General features: G+C 42.1%; 1 protein-coding gene across 2 annotated transcripts in view; it reads right to left on the reverse strand.

The window, feature by feature from the left end:
• The window catches only part of ANK3 (ankyrin 3), a 688018-nt gene extending 674658 nt beyond the window's left edge, over window positions 1–13360 (reverse strand). The window contains exon 1 of one of the 2 annotated variants that reach the window (XM_049696621.1): window positions 13097–13360. In XM_049696621.1, coding sequence (XP_049552578.1) covers window positions 13097–13153 — 57 coding nt within the window. In that variant the 5' untranslated portion in view covers window positions 13154–13360. The remainder of the gene's footprint in view (window positions 1–13096) is intronic. The other variant, XM_049696616.1, reaches the window with a different exon arrangement.
• Between the last annotated feature and the right edge of the window lie 6987 nt (window positions 13361–20347).

Here is a 20347-nt window from a genome sequence, read left to right on the forward strand (position 1 = left end):
TAAACTTACAGCTTAGACTTAGCTCACTGGAAGGTTCTGGAAAACAGCATGTACTAGTTTTGACTGACACCTCACTACAGTCTGGATCTCGGAGCACAGAGAATTTTTAAGCAGGTAGGATACTCTGTAGAGAAGTGATTTGACCAAGTGCATGTACATTCTGAACAATACACTGAACCAAAATTTCCCAACTCAGAGAGCAATTCATTACACTGATTCTTCAAATACCTGGAGCATTTCAGGCTTATCAGTTCCACATATTGAGAGGTTCAATGGAGACTTAAGTAGACATCCACACAATCTAAGCCATGCCACTTTATACCTAGTAACAGCTTTGAAATCCAACCAGACTTTGCAAAATGAAGCATGGAGTCACAAGAAGATTTTAGTTATTGCTTATATACTTGCTCTACTGGACCCAGTAAAGTGAAATAGCACAGTTTCCTGGCATGCCTAATGCTATTTTTTTTTTTTTTTTAATTTTGGCTGCACCAGGTCTTAGTTGCAGCATGCAGGATCTTTTAGTTGCGGCATGCGGGCTTCTTAATTGCTTCATGCTAACTCTTAGTTGTGGCATGTATGTGGGATCTAGTTCCCTGACCAGGTATCGAACCCAGGCTCCCTGCACTGAAAGAGCAGAGCATTACCCACTGGACCACCGGGGAAGTCCCCATAATGCTTTAATAAGATTAAAAGTTGCCAAAACCTCAAAGAGATGCTAAAAATGTCAAATCTCTTAAGAAATCAACTTTTAAAGTATCCAATCATCACTGAAATATTCGCTATTACTTATATTGGGCAAGATGTTAAATTAGTTCAATGGAAAAGCTATCATAGTGAAAAAGAGCAGTACATTTAAAAAAAACAATATTTTTTAAAAACTATATATTTATACAGCACTAAGCAAGTTGAATTAAATAAATGACCTTATCTACAATTTGATCCTTGCAGCTCTGAGATGGATAAAGTAGGCATTATCATTATCCCCATTTTGTAGACAAGGAAACTGAACTGCAGATCAATCCAGAATCACACTTATGAATCTTATTTTCACGTACCTTCTGACTTTGAGTTTGTGTCTCTTCCACTAGACTGCAATGCTTCCCTTTTCTTACTATTTCATTTAAGTTCTTGAGAAAGATCAAACACAGCATTAAAACTATTTCTTTGGGGCTTCCCTGGTGGCGCAGTGGTTGAGAGTCCGCCTGCCAATGCAGGGGACACGGGTTCGTGCCCCGGTCCGGGAGGATCCCACATGCCGCGGAGCGGCTGGGCCCGTGAGCCATGGCCGCTGAGCCTGCGCGACTGGAACCTGTGCTCCACCAACGGGAGAGGCCACAGCAGTGAAAGGCCCGCGTACCGCAAAAAAAAAAAACCTATTTCTTTGTTGTCAACATTTTATTGCATGGTACTGTAGATGAAACTCTTAGACAAGAGCTAGGCCTTCCTCTGCATAACGCCGGTAAGCCTGAAATTCTCCTCTGCACACCACTCACAAACAGGTGGGCACTGGGATCGCTGACGGTGTAATAAATTTCTCTCCAGTTCCTACATCTATCATTACCATCATCCCAGCAGAATCTGCCTCGTAGATACAACACCTCCATGGTAGTGATGGATAAACACTTTCAAAGGCTGATCATTTTGAGTTGAATTTTTAACCATTATGACTTTCTTCAACTGGAAGGATAGCTGTTGTTACAAAAATGTACAATATGTGCAAGACATAAGCATAACCATTTTACACAACTATCATTTCAGAAGGATCACAAATAGTGAGTTGAAAGGAAAGGTAAATTAAAGAGCAGAGACTGTCATACAGAGTGAAGCAAGCCAGAAAGAGAAAAACAAATATCGTATATTAACGCATATATGTGGAATCTAGAAAAATGGTACAGATGAACCTATGTGCAAAGCAGAAACAGAGGCAAAGATATAAAGAACAAATGCATGGACACCAAGGAGGGAAGGGGAGGTGGGATGAATTGGGAGATTGGGATTGACATATGTACACTACTATGTATAAAATAGATAACTAATGAGGACCTGCTGTGTAGCACAGGGAACGCTACTCAGTGCTCTGCGGTGACCTAAATGGGAAGGAAATCCAAAAAAGAGGGACTATATGTATACGTATAGCTGATTCACTTCACTGTACAGCAGAAACTCACACAACATTGTAAAGCAACTATACCCCCATTTTAGAAAAAGAAAAGAAAGCAATCTATTCAAAATGTTGATCAAAGCAGAAGTCAGAATGACGCAGAGCCGAGAAACACAGACAGGCTCTAGAAGCTGGAAAAGATAAAGATAAGGATTCTTCCATAGCGCCTGCGGAAGGAGCAAAGTCCTGCTAACCCACCTTGGACTCGTGACCTCCATAACTGCACCATAATAAATCTGCATCGTTTTAAGCCAAAAAAAGTAATCTTCTATACTTCAAAGTTAACTTGGAAAACAAATATTACAATAGAAGAGGATATAGCTGAAAAAAAAAAAACCAACAAAAACACACACACACATTTAGATCCTTTAAGGATAATAATATACATGCAGACAACGATTTCTAGATATAACAGGATATTGCACACCTTCTGAATCCATGAAGAACGATAAGGAGAGTTTGGGGATCATTTTAGAGTTAAGTATTTAGTACTATATGACGTTCGAATTCTGTAAAAACTGATGGTACTCTATGACACATCAGTCTCTGTCATCCAAAACACAAAATGAAAAAGGAGGTGAATTTTTAAATGATACCAACTCAAGAGTACAATATTGTAAACCTTTCAAAAGAAAAAGACGTTGCTCTCTGTGCAAAACTTCACTTGAGACTTTAGATACCAATCCAAACTGTATTTCCCTTGGAACATTCGTCCCATTTATAATAACAAGATCTCTTTAATTAAGGCTGAGGGTAACAGAGTTGATTGTATAATAGGTATTCAAACTATATTAAGTAACAATGTGCTGTTTTTAACTTCACCATTCAGAGGGCTGAATCAGCCATGCTTCCTGGTTCATGGCACACTATCATTATTTTCTTCACTTATTTATTCCTTTTTATCTCCTTAGCCCATTCCCACGCACTGGGCCCCAAAGGCAGCCTTCTAACGTGTTTAATGAGTCCTTTCTGTAAGCGTTCTTACGAGAAGTCTACTGTGCTGCACTTATGCATTTTTAATTCCCATGAATGATAAATATACCTCACACTCTTACATTGTTCAGCAAGCACTAGATTCTTCAGATCCATTCATGATGGTTCTGTTTAGCTAACCTATTACTTCTAATGGTTGCAGACAACTCCACGATGTGCACCCATCATTCTACCTCTCTCCCTCCCCCTCTCCCTCTCCCAGCAATGGTCACCCAATTACCTCCCACCCCCCTCCACTACTAATAACACAGCAGCGAATAACCTTGCTCACGTCCTCTTGGGGACCTATGGTACACATTCCAGGGTCCGTCTGTGGGAGTGGAATTGCTGGGTCACAGAGTGACTAACAGTTAATCTGCTTAAGTAATGCCAGACTGCTTTGCAGACAGCTGCCTGAGACTATGCTCCCACCAGCCACACGCAGGTTTCCTCTTTCCGGTCCCCTGCCCTCCCTCGACTTTGCCACTTACTGGCTTCATAAGGACCATGAACAAGTCTACCTCTGAACCTTGTTTGTCTTTTCACTAAAATTAGACTATTTACTCCCATTCCCTGATGTGGTTGTTGGGACGCACAAATGTCTTAAATAACATGTAAGTACTTTAAGGAACATAAATAGTTGTCTACAGATGTAAGCAATGATTGTTGTAAGTTTTGCTCTTATGATAATTTCTAATCATCCTGCACTGCTCCTCCCCCCACACACACCTCGGTCAAATGAAAGGAGATAAGTGAATAAAGCTGAAGCATGGAAAAATGAAACTCTGTCCTGGAGACCAAAACACTGAAGGAGACTGAAACAGAATGGGGAAAATACTTTTCCTCCTTTATTTACTTAATCAAATATTTTATTAAGGACTATACCTGACACTCTACTAGTAGTAAAATATAAAAATTTGTAAGCAAATATACACATAGTACACGAGCAAATTTTCCATCTATGCCTTAAATTTTGTACGTACATTTTATTCCAAGATGTAATTACCTCAAAGTTGGTAGCTTCTGACATCACAACATAACAGCTCCTATTTATTGAGCACCTACTGTATCAGCGTGTCATGTATATTTCCTCAAACACTTCGAACAATCCTCACAAGGTGGATGTTATTACTCTAGCTCGCCATACAAACAAACACAGTTAAGTGATTTACCCAACAGAGCAATTAAATGGGAATTAATTGGCAATAGAGTGAGAAAACCCCAACAGGTTATTCTAAAATCCAAGCTTTCTCTTTCCACTCCACCTCATTTCCTCTTAAAAGACATGTTCAAAGGTACCTTTAGCAGAGGGCAGACTACCATAGGAGCTATAAAGATATGAACCAAATGCCAAAGAAATTACAAAGATGAAAACACAGTTCAACAATAAACACTACCATTTATTTAGTATTTAATTACATACCAAGTGCTTTATGTGTTTTATTTATCATCCTTATAAAAATATTGTAAAGGAAGTATCCTCATTTCTATTTTCAAAGGTTTGGAAACTGAGATTCAGTTTACTGAGATCACACAGCTGCTAACTAGTTAAAACTCAGACTAAAACATGGGTCTTCCTAACTCCAAAACCATGGTTTCTGACTAAATGAGCACTTACTTGAGAGTAATAGACATGTTCTAAAATTAGGTTGTGGTGATGGGTCTCCAGCTCTGTAAGTATACTAAAAGTCATTGAATTGTACGCTTTAAATGAGTGAATTTTATGTATATGAATTATATCTCAATACAGCTGTTTTTTAGAAGACTTCTTTTTAACTGCACTTTCTTTTACAAGCTTGTAAAATCTTACTGCCATCAATTTTTTCAATATTCACCTTTTGTCCATAGTTAAATCACAGTTTCAAAATTCTCAGATTCAGTACCTGCCAAAGGAACAGTTCTCCTGTGTATTTTCCCCTTTCCCCCCATTCTGATCCGATATCATTCATGCTCTAGAGATGTCTTTTTCTTGTACAGTTAAGCATACACTGCCTTTTGATTCTACTGTCCTACTCCTGGTATTTAATCTCCTACACACACAAAAAAAGATGTGGGTAGGGGAATACCTATGTCAACAGCAAGATCTATCCAAAAACATGCATAGCAGCTGTATTCATAGCGGCCAAAGTGGAAAACAATCCACCGTCTGAGGAATGGGTGAGCAATTTGTGGTATATTCGTACAAGTTATTACTCAGCAACAAAAAGGAATGATCTACTAATTATTATTAGTAATAGTGATACTAATACCTACAACAGCATGGATAAATATCAGAAACATTATGCTAAGGGAAAGAAGCCAGACACAGAAGAGAACACATTAGGTAAAGCAAATCTATGGTGAAAGAAATCAAAACAGTGCTTGCCTGGAGGGTTGAAGGGAGTTTAATGGGGAAAGAACCCAAGTGAACTTCTTAGGATAATAAACATTCCGTCGTGATGGGGCATAATGTTTGTAAGAGTGGGAGAATTGACACTTAAATCTGGTGAATTTTATTGTATATAAATTATACCTCAATAAAGGTGATTCATAAACTTGCACACACACCAACATATACACAAAGGGAAGAAAAAACTGTTATGCTTAACTTGACCTCCAAAGAAACAGAACCTTAAAAATCCCACTTCCACCCTTCTAACATCTAATAATCCAGTTACAGACCTCAGTTCACTCATTTTTTTAAATTAATTTTTATTGGAGTACAGTTGATTTACAATGTTGTGTTAGTTTCTGCTGTGCAGCGAAGTGAATCAGTTATACATGTACATGTATACACTCTTTTTCAGATTCCTGTCCCGTGTAGATCATTACAGAGTACTGAGTGGAGTTCCCTGTGCTATACAGTAGGTTCTTATTAGTTATCTATTCTATATATAATACTGTGTATATGTCAATCCCAATCTCCCAATTTATCCCTCCCCCCTACCTATTCCCCCCCGGTAACCGTAAGTTTGTTTTCTACATCTGTGACTCTATTTCTGCTTTGTAAATAAGTTCATTTGTACCCTTGTTTTAGATTCCACATATAAGCAATATCATATGATATTTGTCTTTCTCTGTCTGACTTACTTCAGTCAGTATGACAATCTCTAGGTCCATCCGGTTCTCTCATTTCTAATCCAGATATCTCGGGATCTACTTGGTATTATTTTGTGCCAGTGGAAAATGAGACCTGATCAACCATTCTCAGTACAAGAGTCCTTTCTTTACTTAAAATTCATTTAAACAGCCTACTAAACCATGACATTCTGGAGAGTAAAAACTGGTTCTTATTTACCCAGGCTTCCCCATGTTTGCCTGATATCTCTTAAGTGCCAAATATATTTTGGAAAACAGATTACTGATTCAACTAAAAAAATTCAGTGTTGGAATTCCCTGGTGGCACAGTGGTTAAGAATCTGCCTGCCAGTGCAGGGGACACGGGTTTGAGCCCTGGTCCGGGAAGATCCCACATGTCGTGGAGTAACTAAGCCCGCGAGCCACAACCACTGAGCCCACATGCCACAACTACTGAAGCCCGTGCGCCTAGAGCCCGTGCTCCGCAACGAGAAGCCACCGCAATAAGAAGCCCGCATACCGCAACAAAGAGTAGCCCCTGCTCACCGCAACTAGAGAAAGCCTGTGCACAGCAACGAAGACCCAACGCAGCCAAAAATAAAATATAAATTTATTTAAAAATAAATAAATAAGTGGTGTGCTGGAACCAGCTTTCAAGACAGCCAACTCTGTACATCTCTTCCCAACTCCATGTTCACCTCCCACTGTCACCTTGAAATCAACCACGATGGAAGTATTCTGTGACAGTGTTATTTATAATAAGAAATATATATTTGGTCTTCAACCCATTCCTGGCACAGAGTTCCTAAAACCCTTGGGATTTCCTAAGTGCGGAGAGCAGTAAAGGTGTCTTGTTACGTTAATGAGCTTTTGGAAAGCTCCTAAGGAAGGGAGGCTAGTTGCTGGCAGAGCCAACCACGTGCTTAGAGGGTTGGGACTGAAAGTCCCTCAACCTCTAGGGAGGGGACAGGGACTGGAAAGTGAATCAGTCGCCAATGGCCAAGGATTTAATCAGTCATGCCTATGTAATGAGGCCTCCATAAACCCCCCACAGGAGGGGGTCAGCAGAGCTTCCGGGATGGAGATGGAGCGTCCCTGGAGAGACACAGGGACAGAGATGTGCTCCCAGAAGACATGGAAGCTCCGAGCCCTTTCCACAGACTTTGCCCTATGCGTCTCTTCCATCCGGCTATTGCTGAGTTATACCCTTTCGTAATAAACCGGTAATCTAGTAAGTAAGGTGTTTCTCTGACTTCTGTGAGCTGCTCTAGCAAGTTAATCAAACCCAAGAAGGGGTCATCAGAACCTCTAATCTATAACCAATTGGACAGAAGCACAGGGGATAGCTGGGCTCGTGACTTGCATCTGAAGTTGGGCAGGGGGTTGGGGGGGCAGACTCGTGGAACTAGGCCCTTAACCTGTGGGATCTCACGCTATCTCTGGGTAGACAGTGGCAGAGTTGAGTTGAATGACAGGGCACCCTGCTGGTGTCAGAGCATTGCTTGCTTAATATGGGGGAGACCCTAAGACCCCCAAATACACACTGGAATTGGTCACCAAAAGTCCTATTTTCCCTACAGAAACAGGCAAATGCTATAAATCAGGGCTTTTGGGTTTGGTTTTGTTTTGTTCTTTGAGACCCAGTTTACCAGCGTATCACTGATCATATCTCAAATTTAAGAAAGAAGAAGAGGAGGAGGAAAGAAAGAAAACCTAAAGGACCCGAAGAGGCCAAACAGTTATCCCACTGCTCTCCGCCTACTAAGTGAAGTGTCCCACTTTGACTCCCATTCAAAGCCCTTGCCTTTGGTGAATGTTCAGTTACCAGCCCAGACGCACTGACATGTCCTCTTGCCATTTCTCCTTGGAACTAATAAATGCCTGATGCTCTAAGACATCGTGAATTGCCAAAAGCAAAATTTCTTTAAAATCAGATTTTCTGGAGAAAATAAACCACTTAAAATAAACAATACAAAATGAACTTGAAAGTTCTCAGCATTTGGAAAAGTATCCTAACATGAGGAATGCCAAAATTCCTAAAGTGGGGGAAATGCTTCTGTATCACTTTATTACTAATTATCTCTGCCTCTCTTTTAGAGTTTAATTTTTTTTTAATCATAGACTGTTTTAGCTGGAATAAACCCTAGAAATAGTTTATTCCAACTCTCTCCTTTTCCCAGTGGAGAAATTGAAGCCCAGGAGATGATAAGATTCTGAGGAGCTGGTGCTACTGTTACTTGGGGGATGGGGACTCCATTCCTGGCCTCCTGATTTCACCATCATTGCTCTGTCCATTTCTCAAGCAGACAGGGGTTCTAATCCAGTTTCAGCCCTTACCAACCATAACTTGGACAGCCTTCCTGAAGCTCAGTTTCCTTGTGTATAAAACAAGGAGGGGTGATGATTTCTACCCTACAGTTTCTTTTGAAGTACGTAGCGCCTACTATGAGAGGCACAAGAAATCACGGCTGTTATTAGTGAAGATGCATAGGTCTTCTCTAGCCAATTAAATTCTGAACTGTTTTTTTTAACATATAAGGATATTTACTTGCAGCACTGTCTGTAGGGGCCTAAAAACTAGAAACAAGGCAAACATTTGTTAATAGGGAAATTAGGAAATAAATTATGGTCTATCCACACTGTGAATATGAGGTCACCATAAACAAGAATAAATTAGACTGCTTTTTCAGACAGTTCTCCATGCCTTTTGGTACACATTTCCATTCTGTGGCACTTTTCAGGGAGGAAATTAGGAAGTATAAGTCTATTTCCTGATGCACCTCTCCTTAAAATCCTTAGGTACCTTTATCTACATTTTCTTCCCTTCTTGATTATACACTAAAGGCCCAACTAAATACGAGGCACCTGAATAAATGATACCAAGATCTAGACATGGAAAATTTTCTGGTGCTGGCTCTCTGTGAGTCTTGTCCTATGTAAACTCAAAGTCACCTGGATTATGAACTTCCTGACAGTAAAAACCAAGACTCTGTGTACCTGGGAGTGCCTTTCACATGAAAGGAGTGCAAAGCATTGTTCATATGATTAATGCTGCTCCTAAATCTGAATGCCACATCCTTCTCAATATTTATCCGTTCATCAAACATGAACTGAAGGCCTACTGTGTGTCCAGCCCTGTGTTTGATGCTAAAGGGCAAAGCTGCAGTGGCAGAGCTTCTTTCTGCCGGATTCCATATCAAGTGTCATGATGTGAAAAAAAGAGGGACAAGAGAAGCCCCATGCCTGTAAGCAGATCCTTGGCATTAAGTCATGGCATTACCCAGAGGAGCTACACAGCACAGAAAGGCAGTTCCATGCTGGAGGGACAACATAGCTACTAATGAACCACCATAGTTACCTTTATAACACTTTGGGAAACAGCCTGCCAAATCAGCCACACACAGTTCTTTAGCCTACACTGGCATTTAAATTAACTGCCATTCTGCCCCTTTCCTCTACCAGACCAGGTCCAAATATTCATGCTCTGCCCAGAAAACAAAATGTACGTTCAGGCCAATTTTTCAATATTTCCCTTTCCTTAATATTATCTGAAAAATGGCAGCAACTAAGCATCACCTGATGAAAGAAATACCAAAATAACCTATTTCGTATTTTAAAGCTCTAACTCTGAGCACTAGTTCACTTAATCTTTATTTATTAATATAAATTGCCAAGTACTAAAGACAGTTTCTTCTAAGGAAAATACCACTTCTACTCAGGTCTGAACATATATAACTTTCACGTTACGTGTGTTTGCTTTCTTCTCACCCAACATAAGACACTTACTAATTAATCCATACGGGACCATCCCAAGAGAGGAAATTCAGGAGTAATTTCCATAAAACATCAAAGAATTGGTTCTATTTTGGCGTCATTGATCTCACTCCCATGGTCAAACAGGAAACTGATTGGTTCCAGGAAAAACCTATGTCCTTTAGAAGAGACAAATCCATTGGAAGATACAGTTTGCCCTCTGTATCAAACACAAAGGGACAAGTGTCCAAGGTGTAATTCAACCACGAGTATAGATTTTGAAGATTTATCACATCCCTTCGGGTCCAATCAGGAAAAAGATACTCAAACAGATACTGCACCTAACTTTGATAGAACGTTCCATCTATAACCACAGCTGTGTCTCTAGTACCTAAAAACATGGCTAATAGAAAGCACACAATATCAAAATAACTTTTAAAATTATATCATATAGAGAAGGCAATTAAATTTTTTTTAAGCTGTTTTCACATACTGACATGGGATGAAAATGAAAAATCGCAGTTAAATGGCCCTGCTGTTCCAGGTACCTTAACATTAACCCAACATCTCACTGGCATTTACATTTGCAAGATCCAAGGGTAGATTTATGAGAACAACCCAGCCAATACAGACACAGAAAGGTTACTGCAGATCTGATTACACCATGAATAACCTTGATCTTTTCAGAAGGGTAGCCTTTAATAAGTTTGGAGACATTGTAGCAAGGCTAAACATTCCACTTACAATTCATTAACTCAGGACCATTCTCAAGTAAAGGTGTCAGGTACCTGGTCTCACCAATGTCAGGTATTTATTCAAAAAAGTAAAAATGCCATTTATATAAGCTAGAATTTCACATGACCACCAATTTGGATTATAATGATTTCCTATAACCACAGTAACACATTCTATAAAAATATACAAACATTTTGTGCATAAAATAATGGATAACTTTTAAATACAGATGTTACTACTTGGAATTTAACCTAAGAACAACCACTGAGAGTCCAGAACAATGATATTATTTTCAATGACCAAAATATTATTCTAGAATTAGGCAGACTACTTGCTCAATGCATTAACACTGTAAAAGGGGGAAAAACTGAAGTACTGAATAAAGGAAAAGGAGAGCCCTAATGTAACCACTGCCACAAAAATGCAAACAAATTCAGAATCCACAGTGTCTCTTTGGATTCCAAAACACACCATTGGTCTTTATATTGTCTGAAGGACACAGAGCCACATTTCCTGCTATGGAGCCTCACACATCACTGTGCAGATTATGAAACTGATGTTTATTTATGCTTAATCACAAAGAACAGCGAGGACTGGCATAAATGGTTCATCATAAATAACCATCTAACTACCGTCCAGATTCACAACTCACTTATTCATCCTCCACGGATTTGAGAACTAAGAGAAATCAGCCCTCTTGGTATGAGTAGCTGGATTGAAGATATTCAGTGGATTGCTCGATTTCGGTCAGTTTTTGTTTCAGAGCTGTGGTTTTAACTTTACATTCACTTTCAATATTGAAAATTTGCTTCCTTAAAGATGCATCCATTTGAGCCCAAGTCAGCAGATTAGAAAGATGCCTAAACTGCTCTGCCAGCAATCCATGTCCACTCTGAGACTGTCTCCCTCTGGTTTTCCTACTAGAACCTTCTTGTGATGGCCTACCCTCCCGGAAAAAGTTCTGCTATCACCCTAGCACGTCTCCTGGCTGTGCTTTTACCAGAAAGCCACCTCTTCCAAAAATCACACAAGCCACACTCGCTCTCAAAAAAGCAAAATTAAAACTCAGAATCGAGGTAGCAATAAAAACCACCAATAGCTTGTGTCAAGACTTAAAAGTCTTCTTTTGAAGACCTCCCCTTGATTCCCTAAGGATTTTTAGAGATAGCAACTGAAGGAAAGATATGATAGGGGCTAGGAGATTTGTGTGTTTCAAGGGCAATTCCACGTAACTTGAAACTAGGTAAACTACTGCTTTCAAGGCTATGCAAACGTGCCTCGGTTTTTGGAACGGTAATATTTCTCTTTTTTCCTAAAATAGGTAATGTATGCACATGGTTTAAAAAAAAAGAAAAGTCCCCAAAGGTATGTGAAACTGAGCCTCTCTCCCACCCGTCCCCCAGCTCCCCTCCCAAGGACAACTACTGTTTAAGTCCTCCTTCCGTAGGCCTTCTATGCACATGCAAACATACGCGCGTGTTTTACACCAATTACCCTCTATTACACACACACACACACACAGTGGCAGCTGCAAAACTGCTACTAAACGCCTCTGGGCTTAAAGGTGGCAATCTGCTCAGGGGTGTGGGGTGGGAGAAAGGAGACCTATCTTGAAGCTGCCTTTTTGCACATCACGCACCCACTTTTTACTTCTAGGGTGTTTTACTTGCGCGCCAAGGCAAGGCTCTCAAAGACCAGGGAAGAAGATAAACGCACCGCAAGCCACCCCTTAGCACTGCAGAGTCCATATCCGCACTGGTCTGCACTTTTTCTATGTCCCAATCTTTAAAGTAGATTTTGTATTCTCACTGGGTTAAATGAAGTATCTCGACTCACCTTCAGAAAAGAAAGGGAGGCAAAAAAAAAAAAAAAAAAAAAAGCCTAACTCTGAAGGTAACTTTCAGAACCAGGTGATTTCCTTCTTCCCTGCCAACATGGGCAGCCGACTTCGCTCGTGTCCTGAGGACGGGTTCAGCCTGGCACGGAGTCGGAGGGGGCGAGCCGACAACACAGAAGCCCAAAGACGGGAGACCGAGGCGAGGGCGTCCCGAGCCCCGGGCCGCGCTTTTCCTCCAGACAAATGTTTCCCAACGGGAGCCCCGCAGGTTCGGGCCCTCCCTCCTTCCCCGGGATGCTCGCGCGCGCGCCGGGGCGGACTGCGAGCTCCCGCCTCTGCCCGCGGCCGCAACTTCGGTCCCGCGCCCTCGGGCGCAGCCGGACCCCCCCAGCGGCCGCAGGGACCGGGTCCCCTCCGCTCGCCTCGCCGGCTCCGCCCGTCACCCCCAGGAGAGCAAGGCTCCCGGCGTTGCCCCCACGCGCGCCCGCCCCTCCGGCTCCCGGGACCCCCCGCCCCGGGCCCCCCGCGCGCCCCCGCCGGGCAGGAAGCCACAGGTAGGGGGGCGGCGCGGCGCTCACCTGCGCAGGAGGGGTGCTCTCGGCGCCGGCCAGAGACGAGTAGGCGGAGGAGGCCATGTTGAGGGGCGGCGGCGGCTCCTTCCAGAAACTCCGCTCTCCCCTCCCCGCCCCGCTCCTCCGGCCCCCAGACGTGAGACCTCTCGCAGAAAAGTTCGGCGGCGCTTCAGGAACGCCGAGCGCGGTCCCGCGGCGCCCGCCCCGCGCGGCGTCTCCTCCCCCTGCCGTGTCCGCAGCGCCCGCCAGGTGCCCGCCCGGGGCCGGTGCGCGGGGGGCGGGCCCCGCTCAGGTAGAGGCGCGGGGCGGCCTAGCCCGCTCCCCGCTGGCCGCCCGGCCCCGGCGAGCATGCCCAGTCGGGCGGCGCTGGGGGTCGGAGGGGCGGCCGGGCGGAGGGTGGGGTGGGGGGCGGGGGGGAGTTGGGGGGCGTCTCACCTGGGGAGCGGGGAGCGGAGGTAGCTCCGGGAAGGGAGGGAGGGCACGTCCTGTTTCCTGCGGGCTGCTGAAAAGAGTTCCATTATAATAACAAAATACTAATACTGCTAATAACAGTAAGCTCTGATGATTTGCTTAATTGGCGCTTATTCAAGCGCGAAGTGAATAAAATCTTCAGGCAATTTTGCTTTCGCGCTTTTATTATTATTCATCTACAGCCTGCAATCCATGTAGACGCAGTGTTTGCCAGGCAGACAGCTTCAAAACAATGTCCATAGCCTCCCTTCCACCCCACGGAGGTCCCAGCAGCACCTAGGTGGCCTCAGCTATCTGTCCAATGAAAATATAAAACTCTGGAGCAGTGTGAGGTGTGAGGGTGTGAAGTAGGCACTGAGCCCGACCCATCAAGGAACTAGGGGGCAGGACCTCTGAGTGTCCTTGTTTCTAGGAGCTCAAATGGCAAGGCTTTTGCGGAGCTCCTGTCCTCGGGGTCGCTTGGATTCAGGACGCTGCTCTCCCAGAACTTATTATTCAGCTGGGGTGCCGAGAGAGGTAACTGCCCCTCACATAATGTCTCCCAAAGGAGAGCCCCTCGCTGGAGTCAGGGGAGATGCGTTCAGTCGGTGCACGGAGCAGGGTCCGGACGTTAAATGACAGCCAATCCCATTGGAGAGAAGGTTATTCCCTTTTCAATGCTCTCTCAGTTCTTCTGATGGCAACAAGAAGAAAGTATTCTCTGTCAAACACTGGCTAAACTCCCTATTTATCAGAGAGCAGGCCACAGGCTCAAAGCCCTAGGTAAGTACTGCGCTCTAACTAGAATCTAGAGCATTGTTAAATTTTCATTGTTTACTGTTACTGTTACTTTCTATGTAGGGCAAGTGAAAGCCGTTTTCTATTGATGGTTGGGATCCAAAGTTTTGTTTTTAAGCAAGTACATGCAAGTTTAATAACATTATATAAATAAAGGTAGTAATCGTTTAGACGGGACTGAGATAAAGCAAAAATTCTACAGATAGCTAGGGAACGACTGAAACATGGGAGACAGACGACAGCGTTTTCACCAACTAGTCACAACAAAATCCTGGAATAACTCCTTCACCAGAGAGCAGTGAGTTAGCTGTGGCCTGGGTTGAGCACCTAGCTACCTTCCTCCAGAACACACTTAAAGCTGAAATAACATTTACTGTCATAGGCTCTGTGTTGGGCTCTCTGCTCAACCCCTTATTCATAATATCTCATTTAGTCCTCACAAAATCCTTGTGAGACAGGCAACACAATCTGGAAATGGAGGCTCAGAAACATTGTTTTAGCCCAGGTCACAAACTAATGGAGCACAAATGACTCTATAGTCTGGGCACGCTTAGGTTGAATTTTAAAAACCACTTCAGAATTTAGCAAGTCCACAAGCCCCCTGAAAGTTTATGTTAAATTCTGCATGCTGGACTTCCCTGGCGGTCCAGTGGTTAAGACTCCAAACTCCCGATGCGGAGGATGCAGATTCGATCCCTGGTGGGGGAACTGAGATCCCACAGGCCATGTGGCCCAAAAAAAAAAAAAAAAAAAAAAAAATTCTGTGTGCTCTTTCCTGGAAACAAGGTATATAGTTTCAACAACTTTTCCAAAAGATCTATAGGTCCCCCCAAAAGTTTAAGAGCCACTGTTACAATTTTTTGGAAGACAGTCCCACGACTTGGATTATAAGGTCCGTGAAGGCAAATGCCCTGTCTTCTTCTAGCTCTCCTGTGCCTAGCCTGGTGCATTCTCCCCCCAGCCACTCATAGGAACTGATCGAACTAAATTATCAAACGTGTGATGCAGAGAATATGGGCTACAAGAATGAGTGGGGGCGGCTTGGGAAGAGCATTACCTTGAGGAATCCAGCACACACACAGGTATTGTACAAGCCAGCTCCCTGGCACCTACACAGCCCCAAGAGCCATCTTAAACCAGGTAGACAATAGAGGGAGGAAGGAGCAAAAACTCTACAGGAAGTTAGCACAAGAAGCAGCGCCTGGGACATGAGCCCAGAAACACGTGCATTCCTGCGGAGCTATTCCAGTCCAGTCTGTTTATGCAGCCGTCTGTTTCTGAGAAACACTTGTGTTCAGGTTAAAGACACGTCTCCTCCAGAGGCCGGCTGCGACACAACCGAAAAAGCTGACTCCTGAGAGTGTAGCGGCATCTCTCCTCCCCAAAACCTTGCCATACAGCCCATGACTGCTTCTAATTTTGTCCTTCTCTGTGTCCCTCCCTTCACAGCCAAGTGTCTTAAAAGGACAGCAGCCAGCACTGTGTCCCTGCTTTCTCACTTGCACACTCCTTTATTCAGAGTCACCAGCCTCTGCCCCTTGCTCAGCTGTTGAAGCTGGTCTTCTCAGATCACTGTTGACCTCCTATTTGCCACGTCCATCAAGGATATTTCCAGACCTTGTCTCAGTTAATCTTTCGAGGGTACTTAACACGGTTCCTTTCCCTTCCCCTTACGTATTTTCCAGGCTTTTGACCTCAGTCCTCCTTATCGTACCATGCACTGTCTCTCTGTGATCTCACCCACATGAAGGCTGCAGCTATCACATAACAACTCCCAAATCCAGCGGAGACAATCTCCCTGAGCCCCAAACCCGTATTTCATCATGTCCGAAATAGAACACCAATGGGACTTCCCTGGTGGTCCAGTGGTTAAGACTCCACGCTTCCACTGCAGGGGGTGCGGGTTCCATCCCTAGTCGGGGGACCTAAGATCCCACATGCTGCACGGCCGAAAAAATGGAACACCAAGCAACACAGACCTTGAAGCCAAAAGAGGAGGCGTGGAGATCTTGGAGGGGAGGAGACTCTGCCCCCACCTCCTGCAAGTCCAGTCAGGTACTGAGTCCCGAATAATTCTTTACAATACCTCTAAATTGTCCCTTCCTAGCCATCCCCACTGCATCCTTGCCTTTGCCCTTCTAATTGCCATGATTTATTGAGCAATTACTATGTGCCAAACCATGCCAATTTGCATTCTCTCATCATCTCTCACCCAGACAACTACATTTGCCTCAGTTTTGTGCAGCGCATCAGCTCTGTCATCCAATATTATGATTGTCCTATAATTTCAAATCTGTTCACATGACTACACGCTTGATTTGAAAATCATTTAAAACTCTCTTTATCCTTCAGGCTAAGGTTAGATTTAGCAAGGGTCCCTGTCCGCTGCTGCCACCTGATCTCAGCATTTCTCCATCAGCATTTCCATCTCCATACCCTTCCTCATCTCCGTCTCAGCACATCACACACAGCCATTCCAAATTACTTGCAGTTCCCCCCAAACCCCAAGTCCATTGCCTTTTTACAGGCTGACCCTACAGCCTAGAAAACCCTTCTCCCCATCCTCCAATCCTCTGTCTCCTCCATCATCTCTGCCCAGTTAACGCCTATTCATCCAGCAAGACTCTGTTCAGAAAATACATCTTTGAGGAAGCCTTCCCTGACCTCGTTTCTATTGAAGTGTGGTTCATTGCCCTTTCAATGTTCTTCCAGAGCAACACACCTCCAGTTATTGTGAAAAGTAGGTCCACACTTTTTGCAGTTCAGAAATCTTAACGTTACAAAAGCCAACAACCTTCACTGAACTGACGTGGGGCTGTTTATAGTCTTTATTCCATTTAGTGTGGATGAATATGTTTTTGTTATGGGGTACCTGCCCCAGACCCTTTTATGGGTATTATGTAATATACAGTTTGTGTACCATATCAACATTGTAAAAATTCAGAATTGTGAAACACATCTGCCTCCAAGGGTTTCAGTTAAGGGATATAGACCTGTGTCTTTTCTTCTTTTTTTTTTTCTTTTTGGCCGGACCATGCAGCATGCAGAACTTCCCTGACCAGTGCTCAAACCTGTGGAAGCGCGGAGTCTTAACCACTGGACCACCAGGGAGGTCCTCTAAGGGATATAGACCTCTATAACCATTGCTTTCCTTGTCTTTCCCCCTTGTAATCATAAGCTTCTTGAAGCTTCAACTGTACTTTTTTCATGTCCAAATCCCCGGTATCTAATGCAATATCTGGTTTTATAGAGGTTTGCTGAAGAAATTAAGGATATATTTATGAACTTGGACTGTATTTCATAGGACTGCTTTCCAAGATTGAAACCCGATACCTCCCCTTGCTCCACACATGGCTATCCCTCTACTGGATACCTTGCACACACACCAGATTTCTCCCTGTATAATAACTGTTTGCATAACTGTGTCTCTAGTGAGACTGAGCTCTCAACAAAGCAAAGATAATGATGTACTAACCTTTGTATTTCTGGGTTTGCGGTGAGCAGTACAATATCAAAAACATATACTGGCTCAATACATCTTGTTGAATGAAGGTAGAAAAGAACATTGGGGGAGAGAGAAAGAAGGGAAGATAAAAAAGAAGAATGGAAGAAGTCTGGGGGAAGATGATTTCATCTCTATTTAGAGGACGCTAATAGTATGTTCCCAACACACTATGTTGTCACTTCACATATTTGTCATATTTGTGCATCACTTTCACTACTTAATATTTTTATTTAAATTAACTTTCGACCTAAACAAATTTATTTTTAAAAGAAACTTTCTCTTCTTATCCTAATGGAAAATCACTTTCCCTTGCCCTAAACGATATGATGAAAACAAAATATTGTCAATGTCTTGTTTTATTCTGTATTCTGCTGAGGCCCTCTCTCTTTGTGATAAAGGAGACTTAGCAAGTATTAAGGGGACGTGAAAACTGCCACTAGATGTGAACTTTCTCCTTAATGTTAACCAAAGGAGTGAAAAAGAACTGAAAAGGTAATAAGTCATTCTATGATTCAATATTATTTAATGCCCTATCCTTAAACCACCTCCTGTTAGCTCAAGAACCACCAGTAGAAGGAAGACGATATGAACTTTCCTCTCTTTTTTCCTCACTCTGCTTCTACACTTAATGATATTTCCCCACAGCTTCAATCGGACACTCTATTCCTTCCAGAGTAATTCCTACTATAATTAGTCTCTAACTTATGATTACATTTAAACAGTAGGAATTTCCCACCTGAATGTTAGCAAGAGAGAGGTTTCTGCTTGATGGTGTCCATGAAATCTCCAGTCAACAAGGAAGTAAGAGTTAATACAGAAATTTTTATCCTGTGAGAAAATGTTTTTAAAGTTCAGGAGATTATGGTTAGCAAATGTGTGTTTGTTTCATAAAATAAGCAAGTAATAGAAAAGCATTTCTCAAATAAAAGGAGTATCTATGTATATTTGGTTACCACTACCAATGGGAACTGTGATCATACAGAGAAATATATCCCTTAATCTGTAAATTTTATGAGGGAAAACAGCTCGCCAAGCACAAAGTTGAACCAAAATGTTTTCTCTCTTGTGGCTTTTGGCTTTCCCTCCCCCATTTATGGTCTCAACTGGGTAGAAACTCATACTTCTACATACACAATAAAGATCATGGCTTAGCAATATTTTTATCAGAGTCAACTGGAAAAAGAGTATGATGTCTATTTATTAAGCTTTGCAATCCCATGTAGAAAATGGTTAAGTAATCTTTTTTAATATCAACTTCCATTTCTTAATTCCTTAAGCGTTTGAAAAGAAATAGAGATTTTTCTGATATCCCCCCATAGAATGAGAAATATTGTTGACTCAACAAATTTAAGATAACTAATTATTGATTTTAAAAACACAATCACCCACATGATCCAACAATCCCACTCCTGGGCATATATCCAGAAAAGACAAAAACTCTAATTCAAAGAGATACATGCACCCCAGTGTTCATAGCAGCACTGTTCACAATAGCCAAGACAAGGAATAAACTTGTGTCCATCAGCAGATGAATGGATAAACAGGTGTGATATATATACAATGGGACATTATTCATCCGTAAAAAAGAATGAAATATTGCCATTTGCAGCAACGTGGATGGTCCTAAAGATTATCATACTAAATGAAGTCAGACAGAGATAAATATTACATGATATCACTTATATGTGGAATCTAAAAAATAATCCAAATTAATCTATTTACAAAACAGAAACAGTCTCAAAGACATATAAAACAAACTTACGGTTACCAAAGGGGAAGGGGAGGGGAGGAGGGATAAATTAGGAGTATGGGATTAACAGCTACACATTACTATATATAAAATAGATAAGCAACAAGGATTTACTGTATAACACAGGGGACAATATTCAATATCTTATAATAACCTATAGTGGAAAACCTAAAAATATATATATATTAATATATATGTATAACTGAATCAGTTTGCTCTACACCTGAAACTAACACAATATTGTAAGTCAACTATACTTCAGTAAAAGAATTAAAATGTCTATGGGAAAATATACCCTAATCATAGATCACTATTTATATTATACTTACCTATTTCTTTTGGGTATATTTCTCTACAAGTGAGATTTTTAAAATCACATTTAATTTTCATATTTTAAAACTATATGTTGCATTAATCTTCAGGGCTACAAGTTTATATATTCAAAATTTAGAGAATAAACCTCTACTTTGTAAAAGAAAAAACACAGTCACAAAGTAGTTTATGAAATGGGACTAATAAACCTCATCATCATAATAACTTTATAATAATAATAAACTTCATAGTAGAGTTACAGAAGAGAAAAGATTGATAGGGTTAAGTCTACTTTATGTCCACACTTTTTTTTTTAAATCTTTTGACTTGCCACACAGCCTGTGGGATCTTAGTTCCCAACCAGAGATCAAACCCATGCCCCCTGCTTTGGAAGCACAGAGTCTTAACCACTGGACCACCAGGGAAAGCCCCTATCTCCACA

Source organism: Orcinus orca, chromosome 14 (assembly GCF_937001465.1).
Source record: "Orcinus orca chromosome 14, mOrcOrc1.1, whole genome shotgun sequence".
Taxonomy (NCBI): domain Eukaryota; kingdom Metazoa; phylum Chordata; class Mammalia; order Artiodactyla; family Delphinidae; genus Orcinus; species Orcinus orca.